The sequence below is a fragment of the Podarcis muralis genome, chromosome 3 (assembly GCF_964188315.1).
Source record: "Podarcis muralis chromosome 3, rPodMur119.hap1.1, whole genome shotgun sequence".
In the NCBI taxonomy this organism is placed as follows: Eukaryota; Metazoa; Chordata; class Lepidosauria; order Squamata; family Lacertidae; genus Podarcis; species Podarcis muralis.
Genome location: NC_135657.1, coordinates 53,281,185 through 53,299,142, shown reverse-complemented (window position 1 = coordinate 53,299,142; position 17,958 = coordinate 53,281,185). Strand labels below are relative to the sequence as shown.

The following is a 17,958-nucleotide window of genomic DNA, read 5'->3' as shown; positions in this document are numbered from 1 at the left end:
TGCGCTGCTAAGGGTTTGGAATTCAATTTATAGAATTCTATGCTTTCAGTTGTGGGCATATAAGCAGCAACTTGAGTGATAGGCCACAGGTTCTGATTTTGCTCTCAATGCAAGCCAACTATTTGGAGTGGTAGGATTCTGCCACTTGGGTCAGACTTGAAATGTAGGCGGAGCCAGAAATATGCCTCTGTACCAGTAGCTGGGACCCACTCGGTCCCTGCTTTTGGGCTTCCTGTGGACATCTGGTTGACCATTTTGAAAACAGAAATACTAGGTGGGCCTTTGGTCTGATTCAGTGCGTCTCTTATGCCCCCCCCCCCAGTTTCAAGAACTGCCCATTTCTTGCCTGGTCTTTGCTTGGAAACAGATGCTTTAAAATTGACAGGCAGCTGCGGGTATTGTTTCTATGCCGCCCTAATGTGTTCCTCAAAGCAGAGCCAAGAATATCTGAACTGATATTCCAGTAGCAGGGTGCTTCCTTCGGCAGGAACCAAACACATATATCGGGCAAAATACCAGCTGATGGAGAAGCCGCTCTGCTTGCGAGGAATACTGAGTTGCCAAATGAGGGCCTCTGCCCCACCTCAAACCATGCCATGTGTAAACGTGCCTGAAAAACATCACGGGACCAGTTTCCCAGGGGCCATTTTGCCACCAGTCCCCAGTGGCGCTGTCCACGGTGCTGATTCTTTTCCAGCTCCACCTGGTCCGTGGACCATGGGGATTTTATCTCGTTAAAAACAACCACCACCACCGTACATTATCTGCCAGCCTCGCCTTGCCTGCTCTTTGCGCGCATTGAATAACAAAAGCCCTCCGCGTCCCCTTAGAAAATGTATGGGGCTTCAGCAGCCAAAGCAGAGCTGGAGCCGCCGCCGCCGCCGCCCACAAAACTCCCTTCGGCGCCCAGTGGCGGCGCTCTGCCGAGAAAGGAAGAGAGGAAAGCGGAGGGTCGCTTCAAGCGGCGGCCTCTCGGCCATTGCAGCTCTCTCCCCCTCGGCAGCCCGGCTCAGCGCCGAGGAGCTCCAGACCGAGGCCCAGGCGCCACCGGGGTCTCCATGGCCGAGCGCGGGAGGCGGCGGCGGGCTTAGAGCGGGGCCCCCGGGGGTTGCTGCTGTCTCCGCGGCCGCTGGCTGGGTGAGGAGGGGCTGGCGCGATGTCCGGGTGCGGGATGGAGGCGGATTACCCCGCCTTTGAGAACCCGCTCTGCGGCGAGCTCAAGCACATTTGCAAAAGGATCAGAGAGACCTACAAGGAGATCAAAGAGGACCTGACCCCTTACAAAGATGATCGCTACTACAGGTAAGAGCAAGGGGGGGCGAAGGGAGCAGCGCGCGGAGGGATGGAGAGGGAAAGAGAGGCCTCTTTATTTTCTAGGGAAATAGCTGTATGCATCAGCGGTCTGGCCAACCCCTGCTAAAAATGCTTCTTTAAATACAGCACGTAGGATTCAGAAGCAGCTATTCATTTATGAGCAATCCCATGGGGAATCCTTATTTGCACGCACTTTGGGGGACGTGATTTGCAGAGTGAAGCCTTCCCACCCACCCCTCCTCCTCGCCGGCTGCGACAGTCTTTTCCCTCCCGCGCCGCCGCTTTCTCAGTACCAAGGATGGAGATGGTCCAGCGTTTCAATATGGCTGCTGGGAAAAGGAGAGTTACCTTCTTCCAGCGGAGCTACCCTTTTTGGTTCTTTTGCGATTAGGTTTTGATGAGTCACTTCAAAGAGTCCCTGAAAGGGAACGAGTTGCTTGTATAAGGAAAAGTGGGAAAGGGAAAGAGTTGCTTGAGTAAGATTCCCGATGGCATTTTCTAAATGTGGAATCTGGGTCTGGGATTCTTCTCGACTCTGATCATATTCCACCATCCCCCTGCCTGGAAAAGTTGAGAGGGATTTCCCCCACCCCATCACCGCCGAAAGAGCCCATGATCCTCTTGTAGTTACATGGGGTTGTAATGTAAATAATCAGGGCTCCACCTTCTCTCCCATGAGTCCTCAGGATCCAAGAGCTGTGGGTCCTTTGCTCATTCTTCCCTAAACCTTCTCCTGTCCATATTCAGGTTTCCCCCCACCTAATAGCTGATTTCCCTTTCATATGAAGAAGAAAACTACCTTTCTGAAATTCGACAAAATCACAGGAGCAAGGTGTCCCCCTGAGTCACAAGCCGGGGAATATCCTCTGTGTGGAATTCCATGAAATAGATGGTTCCTATACATACTGCAGGGATGCGGATGGTGCTGTGGGTTAAACCACAGAGCCTAGGTCTTGCCAATTAGAAGGTCGGCGGTTCGAATCCCCATGACGGGGTGAGCTCCCGTTGCTCGGTCCCTGCTACTGCCAACCTAGCAGTTCGAAAGCACGCCAAAGTGCAAGTAGATAAATAGGTACCACTCCAGCGGGAAGGTAAACAGCGTCTCCGTGCGCTGCTCTGGTTCGCCAGAAGCGGCTTAGTCTTGCTGGCCACATGACCTGAAAGCTGTACGCTGGCTCCCTCGGCCAATAAAGCGAGATGAGCGCCACAACCCCAGAGTCAGCCACGACTGGACCTAATGGTCAGGGGTCCCTTTACCTTTACCTTTATGCATACTACATGCATTACTAACTAAAGTCTTTGCGGAATTTTATTTATCCATGTGGTTCAGGTTCCAGCAACTCTAACCATAAAGAAATACAGTTAAAAACAACAGCCCTCCTTGTAATACTGGATGAAATCCAGCTCCACTAAATCCAGTGAGAGGTTTGCTGTTGACATCAACAAAATGAGAATTGCATCCTTTACCTACATCCTTTACCTACAGTTTACCTATGTCTTAGCTCATATCCCTTGATGAAATCCCTTGATGAGCTATGTCTTAGCTCATATCCCTTGATGAAAGGCACAGCTCTGTGCATATTTACTCAGAAGTTAAGTTTCACTGTGCTTAATAGGGATTGTATTGTAAATTACGGGTCTGCTGTATAATAAAAACGGAGATGCAAGCCTTAAGAAATATTATAAAATTAGAAATTAAGTAATAACCAGGTCCAATCTTATAAGCCAGGAAATGCCTGCTTCTATCTGAATCACTGTGGCTCGTCACATTTTGCCTTTTGTACCGTCAGGACAGATAAAGGCTATTGGAGGGTTGATTATTAAAACGATTTTTTTTATTTTAAGTGTGTATATGTGTGGGGAAATAGAAGGTAAGATTTGAGCGGCGTTGCTGAGAGCTAAATATATGCCTCTCTTTCCATGGGAGATAGCTCTGTGTGCGTATGTGTGATTGAGATACTTGAAAACTACAATTCCCATGTCTCCTTGCGAGGTGCACTGCCATGGAACTAACTGTTCTGAGGTAGTTTCGCCCCTGGCGGCTTTCAAACTGACAGCCGTTCGCAGAAGGAGCAACGCGCAGGCGCACACGCTCTCTGCCTACGGGCACACTATACTGACAGGCGCTCACAGGGTGTTTTCCGAGGTGTTGCGGCCCCGCCCCTCCGGTCACGGCGCCGCCCCCTACAGCGCCCGAGAGGCGGAGCTGGCACGTTGGGTGACGCACGCGGAAGTGATGTGCGCAGCTGGCGCTGCCACGGAGCTTGGCGGGCGGGCGGCTGCCGCTTAGCTTGGGAGAGACCCACTGCCGGAGTGGAGGCGGCGTGGCGCGCATGCGCAGCATGGATATGGATCTGTGAGTTTTGGGGTAGCGGGACCTGCGCTGAGGGGTGGGGGGTGCGCGGTAGTTGCGCAGGCCGCGGAGGGAACCCTGACTGACCTGAGCCTATTCCTCTGGCCGGACCACACGGGTTGCTGAGCGAGTGTTGCCCCGCCCCACCCGGCGTAATAAGCCGGAGCGCGTAGTGCTTTAGGCGCAGATTTGGAGGAGGAAAACGCTCCTCTTTCCCTGCCTTGTGGGGCTGGCGAGAATTGGGGGGGCTTAGGCTATACGAGAAACTCTGTCTAACCCAGCGACCTGCTGATAACAGTGTCCCAGAAGCTCACAAGCGGAGCAGAATGGGAACAGCTCCCTCACTACCTCCCTATTTTAGCTAAATCGGAGCAAGCTGGGAAGGCAGCAGTTCCCCTGAACATACACAGACGGCTTGCTTATTGTGGAATAGTTGCCGCCACCCCCTTTGCCTTTATAATTAGTGTCAGAGCCTTGGGTCAGCAGGTGACAGGTGTCATTTTAATATGTCACAGACTTTGAGCCACAGCGCCGTTCATTTTAGAAACAAATCATTTGAGGAATGGATCCTTCTTTCCTCTAGCTCCCTTATTGCTTAGTGATTGTGAGAGGCAGGGAGAGATGTCTGAGCATGTGTGTCATATTTGTACCACTCATAAAGGCCTGTTGTGCATTTGGTGAGCTGGGTAGTGTTAACTTATTTTTGACAGAAATGCTCAGTGGAAGAGAGTTGCCTCACATCGTCCCCAAAGCCATGCCAACGTAAAGGCTGGAGTCTGGGCAGTTGTTGGCTCGAGTTATACACAAACGTTAGCTCAAATGTTACAGTGAAGCAGGATAAGACATTTTCAGGCACCACATGTCTTAACATAGGTACCACACATGGAGTCCTGTGTTCAGCTCAGGGTGCCACAATTTACGAAGGATATTGACAAGCTGGAATATGTGCAAAGGAGGGTGACCAAGATGCTAAAGGGTCTGGAAACCAAGCCTTATGAAGAACAGTGGATAGAATTGGGTTTGTTTACCCTGGAAAAGAGGGGACTGAGATACGATGCACATCTTCAAATATGTAAAGGGCTGTCACATGGAGGATGGAGCAAGCTTCTTTTCTCCTGCTCCATAGGGCAGTACCTGAACCAGTGGCTTCACGTTACAAGAAAGGAGAGTCAGTCTAAACACCCGGAAGAACAGTATTCTGGAACAAACTCTTACAAGAGGTGGTGGACTCTACTTCATTGAAGATTTTTAAGGAGAGGTTGGATGGCCATCTGTCATGTATAATCTAGTTGAGATTCCTGCATTGCAGGAGGTTGGACTAGATGACCCTTAAGAATCCCTTCCAACTCTGTACTTCTATGATTCTATAACTTCTGCTATTGCATTTAAAGTGGACTTTTATCAGTGATGAGATCCAGGAGTTTAAAAAGTAGCTGAGACCCTCTAGATCTTCCTGTAGATGAAAGCTTCCCTCAAGCTCCAATTCACACATGTTAAAGAGAAGTGCTGTTCTTTTGCACTCCTTGTTTCTTTAAATGTATGAACTGTCTATGAGATAGTTTGAAACGAGCTCTTAGTAGGACTGCTGTGGTATTTACAATGTTTGCAAATGTCTTAGGAAAGATCTGTTTAATAAGCCGAGTTCAGGGTGCTTCTGATTCTTGTTTCTCCTCATACTTCATACAAGTTTAATAAATTTAATAAATAATACCTATTTTCTGCTTGTGACCTTTAGAGAGAACGGAATGATTTCTCTGCCTAATTATCAGAAGCAACTTTATAAAATGTGTGGACAAAAGTTCACAAAACTGGTTTTGGCTCTAAAGTTCTTAAAACAAACACACACAAGCTGTGATTCAAGGCCACTAGATCATTTCCTTGCTCTCTTTTCAAGGAAACTGACTCTCTTTTTTTGTGTTTTCTGCTGAGGACCTGAAGGCTGATTCCTCTGTAGAAAAGTCAACTTAAATGTTGGGTTGCTTCTCTGTTGCATACGGAATCTCTGCCATAGCAAGCAAGTTAACCAGTGTCTCAAAATGACCATGGCTGTAAGAGGTGGTATTACCTTCTGTCCCCAGCAGATTTTGACAATGGCTGCTTGAAAACCAGTGCCGTGAATAAAGTAGATAAGTTTTAGACAACATGCTGCACTGAAAACTCATGGTACCTGACATGTTCTTCAGGAATTGAGTAACATTTTAGCATTTATATAGTGTTTTAACGTGTTCAAAGAGTTTATTAAAAATATTGCATAGTGGGTAAGAGAGCCTGAGCTACAAACCAGGAAATTCCAGGTTCATATCTCACCTTGGTCGTAAGCCACTCTCTCTTAGCCTCTGGCCGCTACCTGCAATATGGGAGAAAATAATACTGAATTACCCTGCAGGGTTGTTGTAAGGATTTTAACTAGATAAAGCATGTGAAGTGCTTTGAACACTTGAAAGCACTATGCAAATTTCTTTAATTTTTGCTATTAATAGTATTAGTTCTTGTAGCAACCAGCGGTAGGATTAGATCCACACTTTCTGGTACACAGCTCAACCTCTTAGTCACTACGTTTCAGGATATATGCAGCTGATTTGCTTCACTTGCGATATGCTCATTTTAGTTACATCTCCACTTATGCACATCTTCAAATATGTGGAAGAAGATTCAGATATCCAATAATCAGCATGACCAACAGGAAAATCTCTCTGTGTTTCTTTGTTTTACTTTTGGAGAAAGCTTGGTGGTACTGCAGGAAATAAACACAGTAAAACAAATAATGTGAATTGCCTTGAGTCACATTAAGATGTCATTCTGCACACTTTTCATGCAACGTACAGCCTGACCATAAGCATGTGACTCAGAAGAAAACCTCATTGCACTTAATTATGAATTAATTATGGGAGGTGTGGCAAAATGAGGGGGGTGGACTTGTTTGCCAGCGGGGAAACTGGCTGCAAGGTCCAGTGATGTTGGGTGGACTTTTTTTTTTAAGGGACACATTTTTCCAGTTCTTTGTTTTTCTATGAAAAAAGGTTCCATTTGATAATTTCAGTAGTAGCAATGAATAGACGCCAACTGCAAATGCAATATTAGGCAACCTTGGTGTTTTCAAATGTTTAGCTTTGTTTGCTAAATACAGGTAAAATAAGCATTCTGAATTGGATTACTCTAGGGCAGTGATGGCCAAACTCGGCCCTGTGGCTGTTTTGGGAGTACAATTCCCATCATCCCTGACCACTGTTAGCTAAGGATGATGGGAGTTGTAGTCCAAAAACAGCTGGAGGGCCAAGTTTGGCCATCACTGCTCGAGTCTAGGGCATCAAAAGGTGTTCCGATGTAAATTACCTTGATTTGAAATTAATCCCCCGCCCAGCCCCACATAACTGGCTAGGACACGGTCTTAGAACTTCCAGCTACAGTTTTAAGTCACAAATATTCCTGCTTCTTTATTGTCCAAACTAAATTGATCCTGGGAGAGGTATGGGCGTACTATGCGACTCCTGGTTACATGTGCTCCAAGTGAATGCTAGATAGTTCTTTTCCCTTCTTTAAATCTTCTGTTTTCTCTCTCTCCTGCTTCTCTGATGCTGCTGAGTGATGGGGTTAAGACGCCTCTCTCTTTAGGACTGTTGCATCAGAGGTAAATCAAGGACAGTTAAACCTGTGGATATGTTGTGTTCAGTCTTAACATCCTTAGGAACGATTTTCCCCCCTTTTGGATCAGATTGGATTGTGGCCTTTTGAGGGTGTTGGTTTCCCCCTCTGTCTTTCACTTCAGCTTGGCTGGCCTGCATGGCTGATCTGGAGCAGCAGTTCTGTAAGCCCTTCTTGCAGTGTATCTCTGCTCCTCTGCTTTTGTACATTGCAGCCTGCATTGCATGGGAGGAAGCGCTTGTGGACTGAGGGGCATTTTGCGCTCTCTAAACCCCGGCTTTGTCGGTATAAACCATTTTGTGCCTGCAAGGTATGAAAAACAGGCAAGCCGCAGACTTGTGCACACTTTGCGTTCCCTTCCCTCGCTCTTGTCCTGCTGTCCTAAAGTGAAAAAAGGTACGGACGGCTAGTGCAAAATCAAGCTGGATCTTGTTTACGTTACTTATGAGGTGGAATAAAGTTAATCCGTCGTAAGCAGGGTGTATGGGGATAACTTGCAGGGGAAAGGGTGTGTATATACTTCACTTGCTGGTTTCTTTCTGTGATCACCCCAATCATTCCCCCCCCCCCCATTTCTAAGAACCCAACTGGAAGAAAAACAGTTGGGTGGGTGTCCAAAGGAAAACAGCTTCTATGAGGGACAGTCACACTCTCATTACATGCTTTGCAGTTTGGTTCCTTTGCCTCATATTTGCTGCTGCTGAGTTTGAAGATAATTTCCTAGATGATGTCCCCCCCCCCTTTTTGTGAATTGCTATTTATTACAAAAAAAATCTCCTAATTTCTTATCTATGTATTTTCACATGCTTTTCGATTTCCTTGAATACCTATAATGCAGTGGAAGCATTCATTCAACAAGGAAAGCATAACTTCAGGAAAGTGTTTCAAAATAACATGTTAGTCCTGTTTTGAGTTCCTAATAGGCTGAATGCTAAAAGTGTCCAACCTGTTTTTCGCCCTGTTATAGATGGGTTAATTTATAGATGGCTAACTGTCTAAAGTTTGAAAGTCTGCTCCATAATGTATCTTGGCGTTGCCTTCCTATTGATTCAAGCACAATCTTAATGTCAATTCATGACTGTGCATGTGGAAAATGTTGATTCATCCCTCTTGTTACCAAGTTGTATTAAGCAGCTGATATCGCAACTACTGCATATCTGTAGCATATAAGTTAGAAAAAAGGTTGCACATACATTTCAGAATTTTGACAACTTTGAGAAGATATAACCAATATTCCACAGATACAAATGTGGCTGCTTGTACCACCTGCTTAGCTATATGTAAGGTTCTGTTATGGGGCACACCAATGTGTGGGGTATGTGGTCAGAATGATAACATGCTGCCAATCTAAGCATCACTTTACAGCCGGTCCTGGTCCCTGTTGATTCAGCTTAATGATACTTGCTCCCAGGTAATTGTGTATAGGGCTACAGCCTTCGAAAAAGCCTTCCACTTTCTGATGGCACATTTTATCAAACAAAATGTAGAGTGTTTTTACTGGATACTTGGTGTGGGAAACTTGCTAACTTGTTCTTTCTCTCCTTGTTTGCAGGTTGGCCCCAATGCGATTATATACGCTGTCCAAGCGCCACTTTGTCTTGGTCTTCGTTGTATTCTTCATTTGTTTTGGTTTAACCGTTTTAATAGGTATTGCAGGTAAGATTTTGTCTTTTCGGTTAAAGATTGTTTTCTCTATTTACGTGCCTCCTATTCTTTCCCATTGTTTTGCTATCAAGGCATACAGCTTGAATTTGTGCCCCTTCCTTAGGTTGAGTAGCTTAAAAGAAGCTGGCACCACCCAAAACTGACAAGGAGCAGAGATCCTGTCCACTAGCCCCAGCCATGGAGTCATTTTTGCCTATTTTATGTTGTCCTATCCATGACCACTGCAAGGTTACAAATTAGCCTGTGTCTCCATTCTCGCCATACATAGTCCTGAATCTGTGTCCTGAAATTATATTGGACTTAGATTTTAGTAAAACATAACTGCAATTTTATCCAGCCATTGATAGTCCTTCTCAAATGTACTATGTACTGTGAGAAGTGGCTAGTGCATGCTTGAGCATTCTTTCTTTTGGAGAGACATGCCTCTCAATTGTGATGTCTCGATTTCTTATGGAGAGGTTGAGTAATCACTAGTAAAAGTGTAATCACTAGTAAAAGTGATTCTTTTGATGGATTTTTCTTCTTAAGGTGATATTTTGGTATTTCATCCAATTTCTTGGTGATTTCAAATTGAGCTTTTGAACTGCTTAAAAACATTTGATGTGATAGAGCCTTTTTATTTGGCTTGATACTTTTGCAGGAAGCAGCCAGGGTCAAACTGCAGGTCTTGAGACATTTCAAAATGTAATGCTAAAACTTACACTGTCATCAGTTGCAGCTCCACATTGCTGTACAGTGGTACCTCGGGTTACATACACTTCAGGTTACATACGCATCAGGTTACAGACTCCGCTAACCCAGAAATGTTACTTTGGGTTAAGAACTTTGCTTCAGGATGAGAACAGAAATTGTGCAGTGGCAGCTCCATTAGCTAAAGTGGTGCTTCAGGTTAAGAACAGACCTCCAGAACGAATTAAGTTCTTAACCCGAGGTACCACTGTACTTGTATCTTAGGGATGGCACTGAAATTGAAAGCAAAAGCCCATGCAGACCAAACACTTGGGGAAGCGAGGGACTACGTTTTACATATTATAAATAAATGTTAATGAGGAAATTGCATAGCAGATTGTACCCAAATGTGTGTGTTCTTGCTTAGATTTGGTAAAGCACATATGGCTGCTTAAAAAAAAGTAAAATGTAAAGGACCGTTGGACAGTTAAGTCCAGTCAAAGGTAACTATGGGGACACCAGACTAACACCCATAATAAAAAATGTGTGCATGATGTATTATAAAAATCTTGTACATTTCAAAGAAATGCTTTTACACTCAAAACATGTATGTATATAGTTAGTCACATTGCCAAGCAGGATAATTCCTGCAAGCTCTCTCTCCACCTCCCTCCCTATTCATAAGAGGGTGGCTGTATTGATGCTAGTCACTGGCTGCATTTGAACATCACTGTAACCTATGGTTTATACTGGGGGAGGGACAAACTGGCAGCTGTTCCTGTAAGCTTTTGTGGCCCCCCCAACCCAGGAAGACTCTCCAAAACGTGTCACCCAATTTTTCATTTTTAAATACAAACTGTTTAAAACTTTGAATATTTATCCCCCCAAAAAACTCTTGTTTTTCTACTGCTCCCATAATGCAAAAGGTTTATTTGCCCCTTAGTCTTCCCCAACTTCATCCATTTTTAAAAGTTATTCCCCCCCCGACTGTTCACAGAGGACCCCTTTTATGATTCTGTGATATGAAAAGGTTTTTGTCACATCCACACACCCAATTTCCCCAAAACGTGTCTTTAAAAAACCTATATTTTTAACTGAATTTAAAAAATTGTCCGAAGGCAAGCTTGAGAATTGCAGTTCTCACCATAGCCACTTTTACACTTTGGCCATGAAACTTAGGCATGCACCCTTAGGCCATCAGAGTGCGGCCATCAGCCCGCTAAAGGTGAGCCACTCCTGGCATGTCATGATGCGACTGAGTCACAGCGAGCCTCAGGCTCAATTGCTCCCCTGTCTCCATTCAGCACAGACATAGAGGAAAGAAGTTCAGAACCTTTCACTTCCAGTTCTAATTTCTCATTATTATTGAATAGATATTATCCTGCCCTCCAAATAAGATTCACTAGGGAGTGCGATCCTGTTTACCACCGCTGATTATTCTCTATCGGCTGGGGTATTCAAATGTTATTTACATATTTAGTACAGAGACTAGTCTACACTGAAAACACTTGTTGAAAAGAATACAAACTCTGAATTGAATACAGTTATTTGAAGACAGTAACCCGTAAGCTTCTTGCGTGCGATTCTAAACACGCATATCTAGAAGTGTCTTGTAATGGAATTTCCTTGGTACACTTGGGATTGGAGTGCCACTTTCAGTAAATTTTTATTCTCTGCTGAAACTGTGTAGTTAATAGTTTTGCTGCAATTTGTTGCAGTCTGAGCTACATTCCATAATGTAGAATTGCTCTCAAGCACCATATGGTACTTTGTACCATGCTGGAACGGTGGACCTGACCTTTGATATTGTGGTGAAACTGTTGATGCTGTAGCTTCTTTATCCATACTCTGTTATGTTGGCAGACTGGTTTATTTGAGCCCAATTTACTGATATACATAGTTTACTTTTAAAGAGTTCAGTAGCAATAAAGGATGCTCCAGCTGTTTTTTTTAAAAAAGAAAAATACTTTTTTGAGACCTCTGTTTCTTAAAACAAGATGAGAATCCAGACTGTAGCAGAATGAGAGCTCAAAGGCATAGCTGTGGGTGCGGTATCGAAGAGCAGGATTTTCTGCAAGGCAAAGACAAGTCCGCATATTGTGGCTGACACATCCCAGCCTGCCCTTCAGGCGTAGGGGGCAAGGTCTCGTCTGAGATCACGCCATGTTCAAGATCCAAAGTTACTGTGTGGTGGTGGGAGTTCTTGTGGTCTCCTGCCCTCTGAGCTAGAAAGTGAGCTGAGGGGCTTTCCCTCTTGCACTGAGTCACAGCGACACCTGGAAAGCACTGAGAAATCTCTTCATTGGGGAGTGCTGCATATTTTCCAGACCAGAGAAGGGTGTACGCTTTCTGTGATACTACCCTCAGCAGGTTGAAAGATCCTCTGGCCAGTGGCAAACTGGCATTTGTAGACCCTTGGGTGGTGATGAGCATGAAGGAAGGGTGGGCCTTGAGAGATGCCACCTGCTCCCACTGTTCAAATATTATTTCAGTCCAGTTGTTTCTGAGGCATTGCTAGATACTGCAGTGGGCAATCCCTCCTCCTGCTGCTCGACTGTGATATCATAGAAACCTTCTCAAGGCTGCTCTCTTCTGTTGTGCTGCAGTGGTTTACAAAAAGAAAATCTGGTTGCAAACCTTCTGTTGCAGGCAAATCAAATCTCCTGTCTCTTGTGCTTGGCATCTGGAATTCTGCATGTGACCTGAATTCACAGCAGGGCTGGGGAATCTGTGGCTGTACAGATGCTGGGGTAAAACTCCCATGATTCCTGACCATTGTCCAGGCTGGCTGGGCTTGATGGGAGTTGGTGTCTAATAGCATATGGAGGAAGGCACACTCCCCAACCCTGATACCGAGATGCCATTTAGCTATCATGGCTAATAGATATTGATAGACCTGTTCTTCTCCCACCAGAGGAAACAACCTACTTATAGAAAGCTGCTATACTGGGGGAAACTAGGCTGGTACCCTTTTCACTGGCATATCGCTTTCCTGTGTGCATAGAGTGTGTTTTAAAAGTGGGAGGACCATTCAGCCCTCTACTAAAATGCCCTCTAAAGTAGAAGAGTCTGTGGCTATGTAGTCTATAGTCCAGTTTTGTTCTGTGGTGAGCTATACGTCTAAAGATCCTTTGACGTCTGTAGTGTACGGTAATGTGAATGTGGAACTTGACTCTGAGTCCAATTGAATTCTATCGGCAATGTGGGTAAGAAATCATCCCTTAATTTTGATGCATGTGTAAAACAGGAGCTTCTGTGTAATTTAACATTCTCTGCCTGTCTACCATTCCTGACATTTTCAGCTGATAATGGTCGTCATTAAAAATTTAGGCTATAACAGGTATTCGTATATTGAGCCCATGTCTCTGTCTATTGTATAGGTCCCAATGTCATTGAACCCTTTCAAGTGAAATCTCAGTTGAATAATGGCTCCAAGGTAAGTCGTCTTATACTGTTTATAGATTGTGCATGCTTGTTCTGACACACAAATATTTCGGGGTGGGATTCACCTAACAAGCCCTGTCAGTGGGAGCCCTGCACAAGGAGTTATGCTTGTGCAATGGGGCTTTCCTCTCATACTCCCACCTGAGCCCCCTGAAATGGGCTCCAAGAGGGAGATTGGGAGAACCCCCAGAACTGTGTGCAGTTGGAGGAGAAGGAGAATTGTTTCACCTGGCAAGCTGGAACAATAGGAAGAGCACAACATTGAATTCCACATGTAGCCTCAAGTATTTGGTGTATTCAACATAATCCTTCCTAGGTCTGTGGGAGTTTGCCTTAGGACTTATTCCATCATCTCTTGAGCTGGTCATGTTACATGGGGCATATTCAGGACCTCGTGGAGCGAAGCAGAACTTAGACTGCAGACCTTCTGTAGGGTTTGGGGTTCAAAGGTCATCTGCAGGTAGCTATACTGAACAATCTAATCTCAGTGATATCAACAGAGGGTATGGATGCTCCTCCTAGCTCCTGCCACAGTCGTGATGTACAGAAAAGAGAGGCATGCATTTGCCTAAGAACTGATTGATAGCACTTTTTCATCGTGTCCTAGTTTTTTTTGCTGTGCCTTATAAGAATTCCTTCACTTTGCTTTGCTATTCTAGAAAACACTAGGAACAAGAAGACAGTATCTGCACCTTTCCTGCAACAAGCATTTTAGCTGTGCTGCATGTTGATGAGGAAGGGCCATGACTCAGTGGCAGAACACATGCTATGCATGCAGAAGGTCCTAGATTCAATCCCAAAAATATTCGGTTAAATTTCTGATGTAGCAGTGCTTGTAAGATTTCTGCCAGTCTTCTGGAGAACCCCTGGTAGAATAGATTGGCCTGCATCCAGTCCTTTACACTGCTAATGCGCTGATTTAGAACACCCACTGCCTCGTCTGGATTTGATGAAAAGGAGAGAGAAAGCTGGGTGTAATCCACATATTGATTTCACCACATCTCAGTCCACATCTCCCAATAACCCCTCTTGGAGTTTCTTATAGTTATGAAATAGCATGGATGGTAAAATGGAGCCCAGTGGAATCTCATAGTATAACAACCTCACAGACAAAACTTGCTCACAAAACTTGGAGAAGCTAATATAGTAAAATGAATGACTGTGGTTTAACTCTTGCTTCCATTTTGTTTTAGATAAGGCCATTTAATTTAAGTTCACCGCCATTATCTACTTATAATCAGCAGTTATGGCTGACATGTGTAGTGGAGTTGGACCAACGTTTTGGTAAGTGTAACTTAGCTTATATGATTATATTAATTATGTATATATCAACCATATACGGAAATGTGTGTATATTGCCTGCCTGTACAATGTAAGGTCTTCAGGACAGATAAAAGGAAGCAGTGCTTCACACAGTGCATAGTTAAACAACACAATTTGTTACCACAATGAACTAGCTTCAGTGAGCAGTTGTTATTGAGGGTTGGAATGTACTCTTGATTCTGTTATAGAATCCATTCATTTTCGGTTTTTACTGCATCTATTATCTTATATATATATGTATACTCTAGCCCCTATAGATTGTAGCATCTGAACGGACTTTTGTTTTTTCAGATAACAAATGGAATGGCTTGAAAAAAAACTTCAATATGCTGGTTACAATAAGTGGTGTAATAGAGAATGCAAGCGTCAGGTATTTTAACAAGGAACTTCACAACCGAACAAGGACACTGAACTGTGCACAGGTAATGGCAATGTACCATTTCTTACAGATGAGCTATTTCTGTGGTTTAGAAGCATGATAGAGAGGTGAGGCAAGGTGAGGAAGTATCTCTGTTGCTGAAATCCATAAACAAAATAGCAGCTAATGTATTTGACCCCACATTCCAAACGTTGCATTTCGAGAAGCAGTCATGGGCAATAATAATTCTGTTGGAGGTCCTGGAAAACTGTTGCCAGACAGGATTGACTATACTGTATTATATTAGGTGGGTGAATTTTTTAATTCTAGTTTCTTGTTAACAACGAAGTGAGGAATTGCAGAGAGCATGTTTTAGAAGTATGAACCTCCAGATCCTCTTTCTGGAATCCACAAATCAAATCAAGGTTACAGCTGTTAACAATCTGCTAGTCAACAGTTTCGGTGTTTCCTCTGTTAGTTTTCCTTGAAATCCACACAAAGCAGCACTTCTATTGAATGCAACTAGAGGTCCCAGATGAGTCTTTATTCTTCCTTTGCCTTATGAGCTTAGGGCAACTGTGCTGTTACAAACAGCAGAGAAGTCTAAGGGAATGTCATGCAAGAAGGCAGGGATACCCTAACTGAATTTCACCATTAAATCAATTCTGATATGCTAACTCATTTATTGCAATTGTTGGCCCAATCCTAAATGTCTCAAAAGCCCAGAAAGAAAGAAAACCTTATTTGGTGTTCTCACTGTTGAATTTCTTTCCCTTTCCCTCCCAATTTCCCCTCTTCCAATGTGTGCTCCTAGCAATGTGCTGAATTTATTGTGGTCCATCTTGGTTATCTGAACTACACTCGCTATGAGATCACTGTCGCCTTTGAAAACCTTCCTCCAATCAAGCATTACAATTTCACAGTAAGTGAAGTAAAGGCAAACATAGAATGAAAGTGTAGTTTTAACTGTAAATCTTTGCGTTGACTGTAATATTAAAGGGCACATTATTTCCCCTTGAAGTTTCAGTGGCTAGACCCACAATAAATATTGGTACCAGTTCTAAATCCGGAAAATCACACTGATAAATAAATGAGTAATAAAATACTGAATATAAACTATTATGACTGGTGCCATCTACATTCCTTTAGCTTTTTTGTTAATATTCTAATTCCTTTCTTTCAGTGGAAAACCTATAACTCAGCCTACTCTCAAGTGGAAATCTGGTTCCGATTTGTCTTTGTGGTCCTTACTTTCATTGTCACAGTGAGTGTCGATTGTTCAGTTTTATTTTTGCATGAGATACGAAAGCTGCTCTGGGAGGGAGCGTTCATTGCTAGTGGGTTGGAAGGATAATGGCCAGAGACATAGGTGGGATACAAAAGAGGGAGTGCTACGGGATAAGAAAAGTGAAGTGAAAACAAGGAGAAATATAAGACACTGAGGTCTTCTGGTATGTGATGGTTTGAGGTGGTTCCTGTTCGCTGGGTTTTTGGGGCACTGTTGTTCTCCTGGGGTTGCATCAGCCAACCTGTTCTCTGAAGTGCAAGAAATCCTTGCAGAACTTGCTGCCTAATGTAGCCCATGTGCCGCAGCATACATTCTGCCGCCGTTCTTCCTTTTTTATCTGAAGACAAATGGGTACTGCATAATCTTCGCTGATTATATTTTTTTTTATGTTCCTTTGCAGTGTCTCTTTGCACACTCCCTGCGCAAGTTCTCAATGCGAGATTGGGGAATAGAGCAAAAGTGGATGTCGATCCTCCTCCCCCTGCTATTGCTCTATAATGGTATTTATATGTATTACCTCATGCTGTGATCGGCTCCTGGGGCCATGCTTTATAAGATTCTCTACCACCCTCCTCACATAAGTGAGATTAGGGAGGAAAGGAAAAATAAATAAATACAAGCCCTTTTCTTTTGAAATAGGTTTGGGGAAGAGCAGGATCCATGCGATGCCCTTGTGCTCAAAGAAGCTCTGCAATTTTTGCCAATTCCCAGTAGTTTAATTTTGGGGGCACTGGATACTGCAGGGGCTGGCAAAAATCACCCCCCTCTTCTGTTAGCAGAGGCATCTGCTGGTTAAAAAAGCCTTTTGTGTGAGTACAAGTGTACCAGTTGGATTGCACCCAGGGTCAGCATGGGAGAATTTCAGTTCTCACTGATTCTAGCTTTTAAAAATAACTATTTATCCTCCCTTTCCACAGTTAGGTGTCCAAGGAAGCCAGCAAAGGGGGGTTGGGAAATTATTACAAAAATAAAATAAAATACTGTACAATGGTTTATGTATAAAACAAGTGGCTGAACAACAGGAGCAGATAAAAAACAGCAGCTGGCTTTCGCCATTTACCATCATAGAGTTGCAGGAAAGCAATATCAGTTTGGCAAGCTAAAGGCCTGTTTGAAAAAGCCAAAACTCTTTATGAGTCCATATGAGAGGGAGCTAGACAGGACTCCTTAGGAGAGGATTTGCATAGTCTGGGTGCAGCCACTGAGAAGGCTCTGTTGAATCGCAACTCTGGCACACAATTAGACTGCAAGAGAGTGCCCAAGTGCATAGTGGAACAACATTTTCCGTGGTTGTCTTGTGACGCTTTTTCTTTTGTTGCAGATCCATTTTTCCCCCTCTCGTTCCTAATCAACAGTTGGTTTCCTGGAATGCTAGATGACCTCTTCCAGTCGCTGTTCTTATGTGCATTGCTGCTGTTTTGGCTCTGTGTCTACCATGGGATCAGAGTGCAGGTCAGGAGGAGACACATATTTCAATGCTATCTACATTCTGCCTTTCACACTTATCTCTTGCTCTGTGCATATGTGTGTGCGCTTTACTGCTTTTTACTGGATAAACACTCATTAAGTCACCCATTAAAACCTATTCCAAATAAACAGTTTTGGAAAAATCTTAAACCAAAGGAATAAATAACGTTAATAAATGGTCTCACTTGTCAAAGGACCATTTAAACTTACTTTATTTGTAGCATTTTTAATCCTTCCCTTCCTCCGCTGAACTCAGAAAGCTGTAGTTCAGCCTCTTTCCCCCTCTCCCAGCCAAGTAGATTAGAGAGAGCCTACAAATACCCTATGAACTTTATGAATTTCCCCCCTCTTGCATGCATCCCCAGTTTGGATTCTACCCAAAAACTCTGTGTGAGTTTCTCAAAATTAAACTATTTGTTGCTGCTGTCCCTCAGA

General features: G+C 43.9%; 1 protein-coding gene across 3 annotated transcripts in view; it reads left to right on the top strand.

Annotated features, from left to right (window-relative positions):
• Nucleotides 1-923: 923 nt before the first annotated feature.
• TMEM181 (transmembrane protein 181) overlaps nt 924-17,958 on the top strand; it is a 28,936-nt gene continuing 11,901 nt past the window's right edge. Inside the window, exons 1-10 of one of the 3 annotated variants that reach the window (XM_028723790.2) lie at nt 3,544-3,670; nt 7,251-7,295; nt 8,862-8,965; nt 13,024-13,079; nt 14,281-14,371; nt 14,702-14,832; nt 15,583-15,690; nt 15,952-16,032; nt 16,457-16,556; nt 17,378-17,508. In XM_028723790.2, coding sequence (XP_028579623.2) covers nt 3,648-3,670; nt 7,251-7,295; nt 8,862-8,965; nt 13,024-13,079; nt 14,281-14,371; nt 14,702-14,832; nt 15,583-15,690; nt 15,952-16,032; nt 16,457-16,556; nt 17,378-17,508 — 870 coding nt within the window. In that variant the 5' untranslated portion in view covers nt 3,544-3,647. Of the gene's footprint in view, nt 1,303-3,520; nt 3,671-7,250; nt 7,296-8,861; nt 8,966-13,023; nt 13,080-14,280; nt 14,372-14,701; nt 14,833-15,582; nt 15,691-15,951; nt 16,033-16,456; nt 16,557-17,377; nt 17,509-17,958 lie in introns of those variants that run through there. The other 2 variants (XM_028723789.2, XM_028723791.2) reach the window with 2 other exon arrangements.